At 43.9% G+C, this 19,586-nt stretch overlaps 1 protein-coding gene across 3 annotated transcripts in view; it reads right to left on the bottom strand.

The window, feature by feature from the left end:
* IGF2BP1 (insulin like growth factor 2 mRNA binding protein 1) overlaps positions 1-14,525 on the bottom strand; it is a 52,115-nt gene extending 37,590 nt beyond the window's left edge. For 2 of the 3 annotated variants that reach the window (XM_012802946.1, XM_012802947.1), the window contains exons 1-2: positions 14,059-14,233; positions 12,845-12,905 (exon numbers count right to left, since the gene is read on the bottom strand). In XM_012802946.1, coding sequence (XP_012658400.1) covers positions 12,845-12,905; positions 14,059-14,233 — 236 coding nt within the window. Of the gene's footprint in view, positions 1-12,844; positions 12,906-14,058 lie in introns of all 3 variants that reach the window. The other variant, XM_003786474.2, reaches the window with a different exon arrangement.
* Between the last annotated feature and the right edge of the window lie 5,061 nt (positions 14,526-19,586).

The following is a 19,586-nucleotide window of genomic DNA, read 5'->3' as shown; positions in this document are numbered from 1 at the left end:
AAAGCTGGAGGTTGCTCTGAACTGTGATGCCACAGCACTCTATCAAGGGTGGCAAAGTGGGGGGGAAAAAAAACCCACTCAGGTTTTTCCTCCTCTAACCTCAGCTCCGTCACTGTGGGTTCTTTTATTCTGACAGTAAACTCCCCTTTCCCATATTAGCTAACCAGACAAAAGCACTGATCTCAATTTTCTTCAACCACTCAAAGAAAGATGGTCTGAAAATGGCAGAGGAAAATACAATGCAAAGCAGGTATGAAAGGCCTGGGGAGGAAGGAGGCTCAGTGCAGGGAAAAATTCGCGTCAGGCATGTTTTTACTAGCTAAGCTTTTCTACCCCCTAAAAAGGCTCAAAAAAAAATTCAACCTCTCTGAGTGCTACAGGATCACCTATTCCCATGTTCTAAGAGTTTAAGTAAGACCTTGGCTTGGCTGAATTCTTTTAATCACTCAGAGCTTCGGTTTCTTCTGTAGAATGAAGGTAATAATACCTTTGGGGTTCTTACTGGGATTCAGTGAAGTAACAGTAGATACTTAATATAATGCTGAGAAGATACTTAATAAATGCTCCTATAATTATAGAAGGAGCTTGTCTTTTGACCCTTATCACCTTGCACAGCGCTCAGGAACAAAGGAGGAAAATAAGCAGGGACAACCAGCAAGCCTACCTGTGACCCTCATTTCTGTGCTGCTTGCTGGATGCTGCCTTCCCTCTTCTAAATGAATTGTCTGCCCCCAAACAGTCCCTGTCTACAAGGCTCTTAGCACCGAGCTTCCCCCACCCCACCTAAGTTGCTGAGGTTGTGGGCCTCCCATTTTAGTGCATGAACTCCTGGCCTCTGAGTTGTCTTTTGGCTTTTCCTAGAACTAAAGTGAAAAGATTTAATTAGCCAGGCATCATGGTCCATGCTTGTAGTCCCAGCCCTTTGAGACACTGAGGCAGGAGGATAACTTGGGCGTAGGAGTTAGAAGATGCAGTGACCTAGGCTGACACCACTGCACACTGGCCCTGGGCGAGAGAGCTGGAGCAGAAATAAATAGAAAGCTTTTCCTGGGTCTAAAATCCCTGCTTGAGGGCAGGAACTTCATGCTGTACCTCCCCTCTTTTAGGAGACTCCCTCTCAAACCCTGTGTTTCCTTTTCCCATCCTGAAAAGGAGACCCAATAATACTAGGGCAGCACCTGTGGCTCAGTGAGTAGGGCGCCGGCCCCATAAACCAAGGGTGGTGGGTTCGAACCCTACCCCGGCCAAACTGCAATAGAAAAATGGCTGGGCATTGTGGCGGGTGCCTATAATCCAGCTACTCAGGAGACTGAGGCAGGAGAATTGTCTAAGCCCAGGAGTTGGAGGTTGCTGTGGACTGTGACGCCACGGCACTCTACCAAGGGCGACAAAATGAGACTGTCTCTAAAAAAAAAAATAATAAAACCACCCAAAATAATCAATATGTTATGCAGGAGAAGGATCAAGCAAATGCTCCCATTTTCTTTAGGATGAAGAGGTGATCACCATGTGTGAAAAAACAAAACTGGCAATAGTTTTTGATGGCCCTGTTTTGAATCCTAGCACTATTGGTCATTGAAAATGACCAAGGACAGAGAAAATTGGGAGCTATTATTAAGTGGGTACATAGTTTGAGTTTTGCAAGATGAAGTCTAAAGATAGATGGAGGTGATGGTTGCTTACAGTGTGAACATACTTTCTGTCATTTAACTGTACACTAAAAATGGTTAAGATGGCTCGGCACCCATAGCACAGTGGTTAGAGCGCCAGCACATACACCGAGGCTGGCAAGTTCACATCCAGCCCAGCCTGCTAAAACGACAATGACAACTGCAACAAAAAATAGCTGGGCATTGTGGTGGGCGCCTGTAGTACCAGCTACTGGGAGGCTGAGTCAAAGTGAATTGCTTAAGCCCAAGAGTTGGAGGTTGATGTGAGCTGTAATGCCACAGCACACTACCAAGGGCTACATAGTGAAACTCTGACACACACACACACAAAATCGTTAAGATGCTAAATTTTACCTTTTGTGAATTTTATAATTAAATACTTTTTTTTTTTTTGCAGTTTTGGCCAGGGCTGGGCTTGAACCCGCCCACCACTGGTATATGGGGCCAGCACCCTACTCCTTGAGCCACAAGCACCGCCCATAATTAAATACTTTTTAAAAACCTCTTGCTTTGGATTGAGCAAATAAAAACTTTTAAAAGGGGGGAAAATACCAGGGATAAAGGGGAAAAAATCTAAATGCTTCCAGAGAAAAATCATCTGATACTTATATTTCCTTCTACGTCCACTGTAAGACCAAGGTCTTTCACTTGTTCCCCATTATGTTTCTAGTACCTAGCAAAGAAGATATCTATCAACCAATAGTAGACTCTTAATAGATAAAAGTAAATGGATGAATTCATGCACGAATAAATGAACTAATGCATGATTACAGGTACGAATCTTTGCAGTAACATGCAAGCTATCAAAGGAGTCAGCACCATCTTGTTAAATATTTTCTCCTATGCCTTTTGGTTGTAAATATGTATTTTTTTGTTTGGTTTTTTTTTGCAAACATCCAGAAGCTAAGAAAAAAAATTTTTTTTGAGACAGAGTCTCACTATGTTGTCCTTGGTAGTGTGCCGGGGCACCACAGCTCACAGCAACCTCCAACTGTTGGGCTTAAGTGATTCTCTTGCCTCAGCCTCCCAAGTAGCTGGTATGACAGGCACCCGCCACAACGCCTGGCTATTTTTTGTTGCAGTTGTCATGGTTGTTTAGCTGGTGGCAAACCTGCCAGCCTTGGTGCATGTGGCTGGCACCATAAGCAATGTGCTACAGGTGCTGAGCCAGAAATATTTACTTTTGAATTTTATTTTATTTTATTTCATTTTTTGGAGATAGACTCTCACTTTGTCACCCTTGGTACATAGCTCACAACCACCTCAAACTCTTGGGCTCAAGCGATTCTCTTGTCTGAGCCTCCCAGGTAGGGGGGACTACAAGGCAGCTGCCACAACACTCAGCTATTTTCAGAGATGAGGTCTTGCTCTGGCTCAGACTGATTTTGAATCTGTGAGCTCAGGCAATCCACCCGCCTCTGCCTCCCAGAGTCTTAGGATTACAGGTGTGAGCCACTGCACTCAGTCTGTTTTTGAATTATTTTATTTATTTATTTTTGGGGGGGGAGACAGTCTCATTACGTCACCCTGGGTTGAGTGCTGTGGGATCACAGCTCACAACAAGCTCAAACTCTTGAACTTAAGTGATTCTCTTACAGGGGCCCACCACAAAGCCCGGCTATTTTTTGGTTGTAGTTGTCACTGTTGTTTGGCAGACCCCGGGCTGGGTTCAAACCCCGCCAGCCCTGGTGCATGTGGCTGGCACTCTAGCTGCTGAGCTACAGGTGCCAAGCCAAATTATTTTTTTTTTAATGGCAATGACTAAGTGACAAGGACTCCTCACACACTCCCAGGCTAAAGTTGCTGACCATGGGATTTTGAAGAAGAAAGCAAAGGACCTTGGGCTTAGATGGCATTCTTCTTTTAGTCAGAAGTTAAAAGGAAACTACACATTCAAGATGGCCAGCAAGAAAAGCAAGAGAAGGAGAGTGAAAGAAAGATTATTTCAGAGATATGAGCAGTATGTGAAGACCATTCTTTTCCATCCCCTCCAACCCCTGAGCTCATTCTGAACAGAAATCACTCTACGTTATTCTATAAACCCAACAGAAGCAGCATCTGTGGGTCAAATGGTAATAATCATGGGGAGGAAAGTACTATTGATAACTTCAGTCAGCTAGATTTTCCTCTTCTTTTACATTAAGTAAAAAGTTGCTGGAATGGATACTTAACAATCGTACATTCTTCTGAACCCAGCTGCTTCCCCAGCCAACATCCTAGTACATCTAGTCCCAGTTTGGAATACACTGGCTGCAGCCACCGACAGCCACGTCTCTTTGTGAAGAATCATCTTTGCCCTTTAATTTAAGGCTCCATCTCCAAATCCTGCCAAAGCAACTGGTCTCTATTACAGTTTAACTTCTCTCGGGCAACTTAGAGACCCTGAAGAGGAAGTAGAATAAATACCTCGAACTCTGAATAGACATCCTCAACAAGTTTACTCCACCCACTGGCCCCCATTTCAGTTCCTGTCTCCTCTCATTTTCTCCTTCTCAGAGTCCCTAATGGAAAGTTGACAAGCCCCAAGCAATCCCAAATGCCACTCCAGAAAGAGGGAACACACATCATTCCACATAAACTAATTGTAAAACCCTTTATAGTACCTGATTAAAGTCACAAGCCTGTTAAAGGGCAAAAAACCACATCCAGATTGGAAGCCCTTCCCCTGCCCCCCCGCCAGTAAGAAAGGTTTAAGCCTCATTTCTTGGGCTGGGGCTGTGGGCATGTGTGCACGTATGTGCATGCACCCGCCGGGCGTTCACAGTGTGCTGTGCACCAGTTGAGCTGGGAGGACTGAAAAGATAAAGGGGGCATTAAAGTGGGTTCTCGGCTCATCTTTAGGGGCTATTTCCAGACCAGGGGACCAAGGAGAGAATATGAGACCACTGCAAGGGCAAAGGAAGGAGGAAACAATGTATACAATCACATCCCAAACATCCATGATCCCCGATGCTACTTTGTTCACTTATCAAAAGCAGAATATTAAGACAAACATACCCATCCATCTCCCACCAGATGGGGGATGCTGCTCTCATTCCTTCCTTCCTCACACAGATCCCCAAGAGGAGTCACACAGTCTACTACATCCTGAATTCTTACAGCACCTACCTTATCTGCAGTTAGGGTACTTCCCCTCTCACCAGGGTACCCACCCTAGATGCACCTTTGACAGTAGCCCTTTAGTGTGAAATTCATTGAGAAATCTGGCCCAGGTTCAGACCATCAGTGACAATAGAATAAATGGCACATTTCATCTAATGAACAATTTGTCACATACTCCACCATGTTTGCCTCATCTCCCCAAGCCTTTTTTTCGGAGGGGATGGGCAAGAGATGTAGGGGGGAGGGGGGCATAATCTAGGAAGGGCTCCATGGGGTGGCCCTGGTGAACCTCACTGCTCTCCCCAAAAGGTAGCTCTCCCGTTTTGCACACAGGTAGAGATATCAAAGCACCCTACACAAAGATCCCCTTCAACATGCCTATCCATCACCTTAAGTATGTTTAAACACCTCAACGCAGTGCCTTAGATATATGCCCCAAGCTGACACATACATACAGCCCAAAGACAGAATGGCTCGTGGATGCGCTGTCAAGCATCTATGCACGTAATCATTTCTGATTCCCATGGAGCTAACCACAGCTCTAAGGGGCAAGACAGAGGACCATAAAACTTCAAAGAACACACAATGGCCAGGGTACAAAATAATGATGACAAGAATACTACTTCTGTGTACTACTGTTAGCACTTTACAGTTACAAAAATTGAGCAGCTACATTTATTTACTTATTTATTTATTTTAGCTGCTGCTTCTAAACACTTGAATTCTCCTGAGAGAAAGACCCTTCTTCCAGACCCCTGTGGAAGACTGAATAAGGAACCTAAGGTAGGTTCTAAGACCGATGACCTTGCAGAGCCTCCTCCTTCCTTAAGCCTTAAGAATCTTAAATGATTCCTATCACTCCTCTTGCCAAAGAACTCAGACCACACAAACAACTCGTAAACATAAATTTCGGAATTCTCTAATTTCTCCGCTGAGTCTGACTACATCCAATCAACTAAACTAAACTATTCAATCAAATTTCACTCAGACTTGACATTTGCCATTTTAGGTGGCCAAAACATCTGGACGAATGATTAATTTAACTGAAATCAATTCAAAATGGAAAATAAAAATCTGAAGTCCTCTTCAATCCTCTCTTCCTAAGCAAATGGGGAAAGAATTGACTAGAATTCACTGAACAGACATAATAGAAAGAGAAAGAGCAAATGGAGAGAGAGCTCCATTTCTCCTACCTTTTATTAATTGACTTTTCTCCATGGCCCCTCCTCTAACCTATGAGCAAAATTCCCAGCAATCCCATATCAAACATATCCTTTATATGCCTTCCGGCCATCAAAATACTACTAACCAAACTTGTCTAAGAGGTCTTGAAAGTATCTGTATAATTCAACCCATTCTTATAATCATCCAGCTGTTTGCTCTGTATTTCATTCAAAAGCAGTTTACTTATGGCCAGCCATGCTCCTGAGAGCCTGGATTTCTATAACAGGACTGCATTTCTGATAGTGTTTGTTCTAGTACAGTTACATTTCAGTGTGTTGCAATCATATTTTCTCTAATTATATTAAAATTATGAGGTCCAGACCTACTTTTTCCTATGATTTACTTGTAATCAACACACATTTTCTGTATTTCTTCCTTTCTTCTTCTTCTTTTTCTTTTTTTAGACAAGAGTCTCTTTCTGTCACCCTGGGTAGAGTACCATGTCATCATAGCTCACAGCAACCCCAAACTCTTGAGCTCAAGTGATTCTCCTCCTCAGCTTCCCTGGGACAACAGGTACCCACAACATCTAGCTAATTTGTTCTATTTTTAGTAGGCATGGGGTCTTGCTCTTGCTTGGGCTGGTCTTGAACTCCCAAGCCCAAGCAATCCACCCACCTCAGCCTCCCAGAAAGCTAGGATTACAGGTGTAAGCAATCACACCCTCTCAACACACAATCTTCTATTAGTGTTTTGTGCTTAGAGTGATAGCTTGTTCCATCCTATTGTATTTATTGCAAACCTCCTGTGCTGCAAAGGTAGGAAGCAGGTCTTACAAAGCTGGCTCTGCCAATAGCTGTCAATGCTAGAATGACCCCGTTCCACCCATAGTCCTCTTTGATCAAAATCTGAAGGACAATATCCAAGTTCTTGTACTAGGGTGGAGTCACCAGCTGGGGACTAACATAGCTTCCTGCTGACAATGCCACCTTGCAATGGTGTGTTATCAGAGGAGCTAACCATAAGATCATTTCTAGCCAAATCTAATTTTATCAATAACCAATGATCACACACTTTGAGCCCATGTTGAGAGACTTTTCTGTTTTTTGACAAGCATTTAAAAAGGTGTAGCGGGTGAGAGGAAAGGTGGAAATGGGGGGGGGGGTGCAAAAGTTTATGCTAACATGGATTCAAACACTAACTGAGATCCTGGGAAAGATCCGCAAAGCCTCTCCAGTGGCCAACTGGAGGACCTGTTGTCTATCTTTTCAAGATAAATAAAATCCATCTATGGTACATCTTGTTATTGTTTCAGTCAGCCTTCAGACATGCAGACAGACACAGCCCATTTTGTAAAGATTACAGGTTATTTAAGTCCTCTTCAATAAGAGGACACTTATTGACACTTCCCTCTCCAAGGTTCTGTTCCCCAGGCCAAGGGCCCCTGGCTGCTGGAAGGGACCAACAGCTACTTGTACCTCCATTTTCTCTCCAGCTTCCTATCTTCCCTTTTACATACTCTTTTTCTCTCTCTACCTTTTTTCACTTCACATTTACTCACTTGCCTTTTGCCTTAAAATGGAAAGGTCTTGAGACAGCCCAGCTGCTGGAAAGGGTCTGCATGCCATAACAGCCGGGAGAAACCCTCCACGTGGGAAAGCCACTGAGGGATTTGGGGTTCCGGTGTTCCCAGAGCTAAGGCGCGCCACAGCCAGGGATCTTAGGGCCCGGCCCTGGGAGGGGAAGTCTTCCTGGGGGGCCCAGCCTATGGACACCCTCGGCCAGGGGCCCATTAAGAAGAGGAAGGCGGGTAGCCCCACTGCAGCGTAGGCGGAGGCAGGGTCTGGGGAGGGGGCAGGGAAGGGTTAGGGCAGCAGGGCTGGCGCTAGCTCTCCAGGAAGAGCCTCCAGCACGGACGCGACTTTCTCTCTCTTTTTTTTATTGACAAGGGGAAGGGAAGCCAGGCAACCCCGAAAGCAAAAATAGCCTTGCCCTGGCCGACTCCACCACTGTCTAAACACTTGTCTCTGACCCGCTCTCAGGGTGGGTAACAGAGAGCGTCCAGCAGCTCCCCTTTAAAAGAGAAGCGGGAAATCCACCCCACCCCCATTATCTCCCTCTCTCTCTCTCCCCCTCCTCCTCTCTGTCTGGAATTTTCAACTCAGGACTAACTCGTCTGATTTCTCCAGCCTCCTCCTGCTGCTTTTTTCCTTTCCTTTTCTCTTCTCAACTCGCCCATCCCAAAATCTAAGCTGCACTTTCTGGAAGACATTAGCCACATTTTAAGAATCTTTTTTAAGAGAATGGGGAGCGAACACGACTGAATTTAAATTCTAACAGCTGGAAAAAAATGTCTATTCTTCCAATGCCTTTGGTTCATACATTTATTCTAAGGACACCATCACCACCACTACCACTCCACACAGAGAAATCAACAAATCTAACCAATAAGTAACTCTTCAACACAAAATCTTTAAACAAATAGTACTCGCTGTTCTCCCTCTTTCCACTCAACTAAACCAGATCTGAATTTTAAAATATTCTTAAATTGTATAGTTACTAGCTTGTCTCAATAGTATCTTTGTCAACAGGCTGTTACCCATTAAGGTACAGAATAAATAAACTCTTAAAAAATAAGCCTTAAAAGTACCCACACACATAGAGTCAAATGACATATATTAAGGTAATTTTAAAAGATTAGAAGCTCAGAACCTTTGAATCAAGATTCTTCCAACTGCTAATGTCATGTATTTCATCTCTGAAACATAATTATAAGAAAGAATGTTTTGTTTTTTCCACCAAATCTGTGCCATTAAAAGTTTACATTTGGAACAGTTAACTATACTTTAAATAAATTAGTGATGGGAATTGCAGTTCTTTTCCCTTCTTTACTAAAAAGTTCTCTATCTGAGAAACTATTAGGGTAAAATTTCATTTCTCTTAATTTGTGGCCAAAAAAATAAGGGGTTCTGAAAACCTACAACTCTTCCAAGGAACAGTCAAGTACTACTATTCTTAGTTATATCTCATCTTGATCAAATGATCACCCAAATTTTAACAGGTAAGGACTTCTCTAAGCAGTGAAGAAAACTTGATTTATAAATTTGTCAAGTTTTCATGTCTAGGTGGAAATTAAAATGAAAAGAATATGCCCCAATTTCTACCTTTTCTCTGAACAGTTCAGAAAAACTAAGATTCAACCATTTTTCACTTAATGTAAAGGAAAAAAAAATATTTTTTTTCTTTTTTTTATTGAACGGTAACTATGTACATTAATGCACTTCTGGGGTACAGTGTGGGGTTTTCACATGCAATCTGAAATACTTCCATCAACTGGTCAACACAGCCTTCATGTCATTTTCTCAGTTATTGCTTTAAAACATTCACATTCTACTCTTAGAAAGATTCACCTGTACCCCTAGAAAAAAAAATATTTTTACCCCAACACTAAGATATTAATGAGAAAACATTTTTCCTAAAAGGTTCATAAATTGTTTCTACTTTAAGCTTACTTGTTGAAGACTGGTCACATGTATCTTCCACCTCATGTGAGTTATAAACTTTCTTTTTGATTTGGATACTAATCCATAATTATGAGCCCTTAAAGTAAACGTGCCTGAAAAATCCTCCCACTCCAGTTTTTCCTTCCCTTGTTTTTTATTTTTAACTCCCCTTCATTTTCAGCCCTAAAATATGAGGGTTTTCTTCCCCTCACTAAATGTAAACCCATTTCTGAAAGCAAAATTTTTAGCTTGTTTTAAAAACATTTAGTGATCCAATTATTTCTTCACAACCTCCACAAACGATTTCTTCAAATAAAATTTAAAATATTTGTGGCCATTTACAAGACATCCCCTTCACCAGCTTCTAAAGCTTCTACGTTCAGAAAATTAAATGAATTGAAATCAAGTTGGAACACTTTTTGAGAGTTCTCACACTTATACAAATGGTTGTGAGACTGATTTCTGTTTAATAGCTGGAGAGTTAAGGGACAGTGTTAGCCCACATCATTTTACGTCAACTTACAAGGAAAGAATCACCATGAACCTGCCTAAAGAAATCACCAAACTTAAATACATTTTGCCTAGAGAAGCTAATGCAGTGCATCTCCTTCATTTTTTAATTTAACAGCAATATTCCATTTTTGATGACAATTGGCAAATACATTCCCCTAGAAAAAGGCACACCACAGTGGCAAGTGTTAACAAAAATTTAATTCCCTTAAAAAGCAAACGTTTACCTGAGTAAACAGCTCACACCTTTGCCTCAACTACTGTTAAGCCTCTCAGAAGGAAAACATATATAAACCCTTTCCACATCTGTTTTTAAAAAGTCTTTTGGTTGTTCTCCTTTGTTCCAATTATCTAACAGTGAATATATACAAATTCTCAACAAAAAGCCCAAGTGTTAAGTCAAATCCCAATACTGACTTGGAGTCTAGAAGTGGATCTCAGAGAAATGTTGTGTTGTGCATTTTAAAAATTCAAACTAATTGCTGTTTTCAGTTTGAATGTTTAGTTTCCAGGCTCTTGAGTTCTTAAAAAGGTACAAATCATATTTATCAAACAGATTATTCAAAAGGAGAACAAAATATATTAACACTTCAAAAATCAGAGGTGACTATTAAAACATGTTTTTTGTTTGAGTTCCCCCTTTAAAAAAAAAATTGAAGTTGTTGGGTTTTCATGAATCATAATTCATCTGGAGGTGAGTGCATCCAGAATTCTCTCTGTTCAGCAGTGAAAACGTTATATACAGAGTATGTACATAGACACAATATATACAGTTGTTCATTTTGCTTAGAATGGTAGTCATAACCAACTAGTTCCTGTTTTATACATCCATGAGATTGAAAAAGTCATTAACAAACCTAACTGAAGAAAAAAAAAACTTTTCAGACACAAGCTAAAGACACATACCACAACATGCTTCCTCAAAGAACACAAAATGATAGAGCAAACTGACTTAATGCAAACAAACTTTTTTAAATCCTGAGACTTCAAAAACTGATTCATTCTAGAAAAATGAAGTGCCTTCTCATCATCACCCAAAATAAAAAGGAAAGAAAACAAAATTGACTCAATGTTTAGACCAAAACATTACTTCAGGAAGGGGTAGAAAACACAAAAGATCTAATTTAATATGGGTGTGGACAGGGAGATTTTTTTTAACCAGCCATCTCACAAAAACCCCCTCCCCATTCCAACTCCAAAAAGAGCCTCAGCAGTGCATTTTGGAGGGAACAAGAATGAGCCTAGAAAAGGCTTAAAAGCAAGCAGATGGCTTGGGGGGAAAAGATCCATAAATACGGGGGACCATGAAATTAAAATATAAATGTTTTGAGTTCCATTTCATCACATTTTGCTATTTCTCTTACATTTCACTTCATTCCCTTTAAAATTTAAACCATCCTCAAGAGCACAAGAAAAAAAGTCCACATATTTCAGAATGCCAGTTATTCTGGATACTTTTCATCAACATTCAGCTTTCAATTCAAATATCATCTACTCAATACTGCTGTCAGTGTATTTTTCTCTTATCCTCATCTCCAGGAAATGTTTCAAAATAATAAATAAGCTTCTTCTTTTGGATTTTATTGCCTCTTTATTCCTAACTCTAATTGTCTTTCCAATAACAGTATTTCAAGCATTTAAGGTTAAATCACAAGCTCTGTAACTGTAGTAACAAGCCATATTGATTATCTATCGATACAATAGTCTCAAGTTACTTAAATATCTCAAACTGAAGGACTGGACAGAATTCATCTTCCATTCAATTTCCTAGATCCTTTTAAGTGCCCTCCCCAAAGTCACCCACCCTCCACCTTCCCACCCAAGGAAGGCCACAGACTATTCTGAAAGGCAGCATGTTTCCAGCTGAAATGGGGGATAGGAGAGGTCAAAGATTTGCTGGGGGGGGGGGCTGCTTTCCAACTAGCACCATGAGTGCAAACTCTGCACTGTCAACATGTTTAAAGTCTTATTTGAGAACGTAGAAAAGACTCTGCCCTTAAACTTCCCAGCCAGAGTGCTAAGAAAGATTTCAGAATTCAATGAATGATTTGAAATCCACTGTGAATTTTCAGGAAGCATGATGAAGGTACCCCATTTTTTGCTGAAAGAGCATAGAGGGTATTGGAATGAACACACACACACACACCATTCATCCACGGAGTTCTAGATCCTCCAAAGAGCCCCAGCTCACAGCCTGAACACAAAGATCTCACCCCAGATGGTCCCCTTCTAACAATGGCCTGAAGGAGTGGGGGTAGGGGGCTCAAAAAGGATAGTACAGCTAAGGAATATTCTTTGGAAAATCCAGTTGGGGCAGGGTTGAAGGAAGGGTGGTGATGTGAGATGTGAGGGACTGGGGGTCTGTGGAGAAAAAAGTCTTTGCCTGTTGCAGAAATTTAAGTAAAGCACAAACAGGGTATTCGAGGGGGCAGGAAACTCCACTTCCTCCAGGGAGTAGAAAGAGGATTCCCCCAATCCATTTAAGAATTATGGTGTAAAAAGGGTGGGAAAAACAGAGAAATTGAGGCCTGCTGGAAAGTTGCAGAAATCGCCATGAGTCTGAACTCTTCTGAAGATTTTAAGCTTCCCCACAAAAAACGGCCCCACACCTTGTACAAAATCAACAAGATTTCTCCCCTATTGATCCCCCCTCCCGGTTATTTCTACAAGTAACATCTTTTGGCCCACCCTGGCCCCAACTTTTTTTTTTTTTTTTTTTTAACAAGCTGTAAACCACCCATTACAAGATCTTGGCCAATCTTCCCTCCCTGCCCCCAACATCCGGAGTTGGGGGTGGGAAGGCCAGTAATGGGTTTCTTCCACTGGAGACGCTATGGACCCCTGAACACAGCCTCTCAACCCACCCCCACCCCCCAGAGAAGAGCTCTTTCCTACCTTTGTTTTTTGGGGACCGAATGTTCAATCTCTAGGCGTTTTCCTTGTAATTCTACTTTTCCTAAAGATTAAAAAGAAAAAAATTAATGAGAGCGTGAAAAAGGGCCGAGTGGGAAGGGTCTGAGGACAGTAGCGTAATTCAAGAGTTACTGAGATTCGTGATCTTACTGAGAATCCAGGCAGTGGCTTCCACCGCTGGACGGGAAAAGGTTGCTCTAGGAATAGTGGAATCTATAAATTCGTTGTTTTGTTAATTTTTGTTTTGTTTTATCACTGAGGCTTGTTGAGAGGATCGTCCTGGAAGCCCAATTTGAGAAAGGCGCGAGATCATTTGTGTGAGCGCGCTGCCTGTCCGGCTCCCAGATGTGTGCAGAAGGAGCTAGAAGGAACGGCTCCCCATTTCTCAGAAAGTGGGGGGTGGGGGCGGTGTGCAGAATGAAACTTTATTTTTCTCTTGGGCCAAGAAGGAGGGCTTCAGGCCGTGGGGCGGTCACCTGTCGGGGCTAGCTGTGAAGTAGAGGACCTGGGGGAGCCGAGCGGGGCCCGGCGGGGAGAGTCCCTCGCGGCTGCCGCGCGCGCCTCTCGGCCCAGCCTGGGCGTCTCGGGAAGCAGCATGGCGACCCGGCGCCGCCGCCGCCGCGCCACCCCGCTCACGCCCCACTTTCAAATCAAAATGGCTCAAGCCCCAGGCCCTGGGCGGAAGGCGGGACCCCCTTCCTCCCCAGTCCTGCGGAGTGCTGCAGTCCCAATGGAAAGAAAGCCGGGAGACCCGACGCGGTGCGGAGATCCCCTTCAACGTTTGGAAAGGCCTAAGACTGAGGAGGGGACCTGGGGGCGTACAAGCTGGGGGACCGTCCAGCAGCGGATAAGGAGGGGCTGGATGTGGAATTAACGTCCAGCCAAGGGTCGTCTCTGCCACCCCCCCCACTACTGCCAAAGGGGGCTCCCGCGCCGTCGGTAGGGAGGGGGGTAAAAGGAACCCAGAGCTGCTTTCGGTCTGGGAGGCGGCGGTGAGGAAATCCCGAGTATTTCTGCGCGCAGGGGTCGGGGTGTGCTGTGCTAGGGTGGGGGGCGTCGAAGGTAGGTCGAGGGTCAGCACTGAAGCCAAGGCCCGAGGGACAGAGGAGTTGGCGGGCCATAAAAGAGGAGGTGCAGGTCTCCGTTGTTCAGGGATTTCGTTGTGGATTTTTTCGGGGAGGTGGCTGTGCTCTTACCGGAGAAAGTTTCGATGGCCTTCATCGCCCAGTGCTCGTCGGGGCAGTCCACGAAGGCGTAACCGGATTTGACCAAGAACTGGCCGCTGTAGGATATCTTGTGCTCCGCAAATACTTTCTCCAAGTCCGCGGGGGTCACGCTCTCGTTTAGGTTGCCGATATAAAGCTTGTTCATGGTGGCGGTCTCAGGGCAGGACGCGGTCCCGGACAAGGCCAAACGAGCGTGCGCAGGCGGCGAGCCTCCTAGGCCTAGAGGCGGGGAGGCCGGCGGCAAGAGCCGCAAACTTTCTTTGCACCCCACCCCTGAAGTTGTCCGGAGCCCTGGGCTGGGAAGGCGGCCTGAGGGCGCGCAGAGGTCGCGGGAGAGTTAGAGAAGTGCCCGCGGCGCGCAGGGAGGCGGACTACGCGACTCTGCTCCTTCCCTTCTGTCCGAAACCCCTCGGAGCAGGCTGGTGTGTCACGTTTCTCCGCGGCCGCCCTGGAGCCGCCTCTAAATAAAATCGACTTGAAAAAAAATGGAGCGGAAAAAAAAAAAAAAGGCAAAGCCACGTGGTGACAGCCCCCACCCACCCTGCAGGGGAAGACCCCCGACGCCAAAGGGCCCCTCGGCCCTCAGGCCAAATCCAACAATCTCCCGCCTGGGGGTGGGGAACTCAACTCACCCCTGGGGTAAACTGGGCCAGTGGGGGCAGTGTCTCCGAAGCTCTACTCGCCCCCTCCCCTTTGCAAGAACCTGGCCCCTAGGGAAGCGCCCCGCCCCCACCCATCCTCCTACCCAGGCCAGAACTGGGGGAGGGTGGTGGAGCCCAGAATCTCTTGTCTTTAAGAGTAAAATGTGCGGTTATTTTTTAATTCGTCGGGGGGGGGGGCGGGGTTACCCACCCCACCTCGGTTAACTGCTAGCGACTGACAGGCGGGGAACGGCCAAGACAGACAAAGAGAAGCCGAGGACTCTGGGGTCTTCAGGAGGGGGTCGCATGAGCTGGTGATTTAAAAAGAAAGGCGCCTTTCCCCTAGATTTTTTAATGAGAGGGGTCTCTGCCTTCCCTACCGCAACTCCACATGACTCCTCTGCCTCAGGGGGTCCAGGACCCGAGAACACTATGAACGCGGGACCGGGAAGCTGGACACCGGGGGATCGCGGTTAGGAACGAGGGAGCCGCAGGAAATCGTGTTTCAGGATCCCCCTTGGAGAAAGGGTGGCTCTCCCGGAGTTCGGCTGTTAAATGATAACCTTTCAGGGTCTTGGGAGAAGGCGCGGTTCTGGCCGGAGATGACCCCAAGAGAGAGGGAGGGTGGGAGAGAAGGACGCAGGGTGGTAGCTTGGACTAAAGCGAGAGGACCAAAGGGGGAGGTCTCAGGGAGGGAGTGACCGGGTGGAGATCCCAATTCTCCCCTTTTCCCTTCCTGACTAGGGGGCGGACAGGTGGAGGCCAATGCGCCTGCTCCATTCGGGACTCCGACTGCGGCTTTCCTAGAACTGGGTTCGGATCTCCGAACTTTGTTTAGGGTGCGGGGTTCGGATCCTAGTGGGAAGGCGGGCGGGGGGCGGGGGCGGGGGCCGGAGCACGAAGCCCCGCCCACGTCCCCAGGTCAGACCCGCGGGGGGAGGGGGTAATTTCCGCTCCAAGGACTGGGAAACTAGGGGCTGGAGCTTAGAGTAGGGGGCGACGGCCCCTCCCCCGTCCGTTCCTGGGGAGGTGGAAGTGGATCCGCCCTGGTCCCTTCCCTCGGCTTTGACCAACTCGTTCCGGATCCTCCAGCTCCTGGAGCCGGAGGGAAGGACCCGACTGGGCAAGGGGCGACACGTGGGCGGTCGCACCCCGTCTTGGCGGTGGGGGAGGGGGCGGCGGCTCGCCGCGCATTTAGGAGTCCCGGATACGCGGCGGAGAGCGGGACGCGCGCTCCACGCGCAAGCCCTGGATCGCAGCAGCAGGACGAGCGAGGCCAACGAGTTTCTAGCGGCTGGGGCTGGGATGGCCCCAGGGGGGAGCAGAGAGCGCGGCTGGGGGACCCCGGAACCCCTCTTGCCCAGGGAACGGAAAAAGTGGGGGTCGACCCCCAGAAATTCTGGAGTCTCCCTTAACTAGGTGGAAATTGGGGTCTTACTCGGGGTTCGGAGGGAGGGAGGAAAATTCTGTCCTGGCACCGGTGCTGCAAGGGTAGGTGAGGAAGGGGGTCACTCTCCCCTTCCCCAGTCCCCGACCCCATTGTCTCAGTCGCCGGCTGCCCGGGCCGACTCCGCAACACGTGTTGACTACACCAATATGAATGCTTTGAATTTTTTTATTGTTATTATTTTTCGTTTGCTGAGCAGTGAGCTGACTCCGACTTCAGCTCACCGCTTTTCTGCCGAATGATTTTACACCATTCAAAAGTCGGGAGTTAAAAGACAACATGCAGCACCTTTGTCCCCCTCCCCATTTTCCCGGCGCGCTGAAAAGAAATGGGGCTGGGATGTGGGGGTGGGGGAGGGCTTTCAAATCGGTTTCTCTATCTCTTCCACCACCTTAGAGCCCACCCTCCCAAATCAGCATTTTGTTCTATCCAGCCACGTGTTTGTCGGATTTTTATTTTTGTGGTATTTTTCTTCCTGTGGAACAACAGGAATTAAAATACTATAAGCTATTACTTGGAGATTAGAAAAAGAATGTTTTCTTTCCAAGGTGGGAGACATCTGTGTATCTGTGTCTCACCCCACATCTCCGATCCCCCTCCCCATCTGACCCTTAATATTTAGTCAGCTCTTGATCACAAACATAATTTAAAAACAAACCAATCCAGTGAGCTGTAAACGGTGCTTGCCACATAGTAGGCTCTCAGTAGACATTTTTTAAATGAAAAGCAAGCTTAGCACAATCTGCAGAGAAAAGAGAATTCAGGAAAATTAGAGTCCAGAAAAAAAAACAAATTATCTTGGCCAGAATGTGTGGGTCTGTTGCCCGGGAACTTTTCTTGGTGATGTGTGTGGACTTTTGAAAGGACCAAAAGATGGTCTCAAAAAGCCTGTTGTATTTCTTGGCCTTTTCCTAAATAGGAGTCCCAAACTCCTTAAATCTGTTCTGTTATATTGGGGAAAAAGGATGAGGGCAAGTAGGCAGAGCATCCCAGTTCCCAGAAACTTTAAGTATTGTTTTCTTCACTTAATTTGAATCTTTAGGTACTAATAAAAGCACTTCTCAGATTTTTCTCCTTTTCCCAGGGGGGCATATCCACTACTCTTATCTCTTTATTCCCAAAACAAAAGCAAGTTACACCCCACAAAAATCTCAATCCAGACTTCTAAATTCCTGTAAAATGAAGCCCACCTTTTACTCTCCTAGATTCAAAGGAGAAAAAAAAAATTTTTTAATTACTTGAATTCAGTTCACATTTAGGCTGATTTTTTTTTCCCATGTAAAAATATAAGAGAAGCCTAAATGTTAGCTGAAATTAGCCAGTTTCTAACATGACAGAAGAGAAATCATAAATTTACTAGAACAGTCTACTATTTAAAAATCCTTGCAAGTTATTTAACTAAAAATGTATCAATCATTGCTAGATTGAAACTGGTTAATTTTTTTATTAGTTCTTTTTTTTTTAATCAGCTGTTTCACTGAATTCTAATCCTCTCCACACCCCCTCCCCCCCAAAAGGGCTTATGTGTGTATAATCAGAAGCTGCAAAGACTGCAAGAATACAAGAGAGAGAGGAGGCAACTGGGGTGAGATACAGATCTTTTTAGCCCCCAAATCAGTTTTGCCTCAATGACCTGGCTATTTTAGGCTGAGGTTTGGGGGACTAAATGATGTTGATTGATGCTTTAACTCTCCCCTCTGAGTGAGCTCAGCACTCAATTTAAGCTGAAAGAAGAGTTATTTCTTGTCAAGACTCACATTCCTAGGTTAAAGACACAAATGGGCAGACTAGGAGTACCATAATTTTTCATGTTCCTTTCCTTCTTTTAAGATTAAGGAAAACTAATAAACATCGTATTTACAGTTTTTTTCTACAACTGCTTCTTTGGGAAAGATGAATCTTCAGTGCAGAGTTACATTTGTGTAAGAGTTAAAAATACAGCTGCAGGATAAATTGTTCTTTTCCTGAAAAATAACAATAATTACCTTATATAACATATATATATATACTGTGGATCCTATATAATATAATAATAATTATTATTGTGCTTCTCTCTCTCTTGTTCTTTTCCTCCTCCTTCATTTTTCCTGGAGAGCTATTTGATCTAGTTATAGAATCACTTCCCCTCTGAATTCAGAAACACTGAAACTTGACTCTGTTTTAAAGATAGGATTCTGATCCATTTTCCTTTAGTTTCCTTTAGAACACAAATACATGTAGAGAAAAAAAAATTAAGAGGATAAAAAAAAATTTTCAAACATGGGAAGCAGAAGATTAAAAAATTCCACCAGTGGCATACAAAATTAATTTACCTTAAAATGTTTCTTTCCAGCATTTGTCCATTTAAAAGAGTTTTAAACTTTCTCATTTTTGTATCTTCATTTTTTACTCACTTTTGTACCATCATCATATTCCCATGCTGTCTCATTGTTTTCATAAATATCATTTTAATTCAGCCCTATTAATGTAATATAAATAATAAATTCTTATTTTTAGATATGTTGCATCAAATGTTTTACTTTATTTGGATTAACTCCTTTGGATAAATCCCCCAAATATATATTGCGTTTTAAATATAACATTTATCAGTGACTTTCCTGTTTGAAAAGTTTAGCAGGTTTTACAAAAGAAAGGACAAAAAAATAAATGGAAAGCAGTTAGAAAAATACACTAAAATAAAATGTGTGTTGTGTTTTATTTTCTAATGAGCTATAATCAATTTAGGAATAAAATTATGGTTGCTACACAACATAGAAATTTTCACATTTCCTGATATATGGTTAGTTACTTTGACTTCAAGGTTCTAAAGCTTTGGGAGAAGGGTGTTTGTTTGGTCTTTATTTTATTTATTTTGCTGTTGTTTTTGTTGCTTGCTTGCTTGTTTTTTTATTGTTACTGCCTTGGAATGTTTTGTTTCTTCCTGCAACTTGAAGTCTTAGTGTTCTTTTAAATGCCTATAAACTTTGAGAATGTGTAAATTAGTTCTAGTTTAAAAGGACATGCAGCTTTTTCTCCTGTCAAATAAATAAGGATAATTGTGTGCTTAGGGTATCTCATAAAATGTCAGAGAAATGGAAGCAGGAATGAAAATTTTCCTCCTCCAAATATCATTCATTTGAAAGTGTTCAGTGTTGAAAACCTTAAAAAGAAATGTATTTATTCCAGAGAGAGAAGGGACTCAAGAGGAAAAAAAAGAACAACTATTTGTTTTTCTGTGGGTCTCACAGTGTTTGACAAAACCTCTCAATTTTTTGTTTTGGCTCAGATTTGCAAGGTAGAAAGTCTTAGATAAGAAAGAATCATTTATTTTATTAACTTTAAAAGTGGATGTTTCCAAATTAATTTTGCTAGTAAATTAAACTACTGCACTCAGCCCCTATTGACTGGCATATAGAGAAGAAATGGTCATT

This window comes from Otolemur garnettii, unplaced genomic scaffold (genome assembly GCF_000181295.1).
Source record: "Otolemur garnettii isolate 467f Iridium unplaced genomic scaffold, OtoGar3 scaffold00018, whole genome shotgun sequence".
Taxonomy (NCBI): Eukaryota; Metazoa; Chordata; class Mammalia; order Primates; family Galagidae; genus Otolemur; species Otolemur garnettii.
Note: the sequence above shows the minus strand (reverse complement) of the source record. Positions and strands in the feature narration are given on the sequence as shown.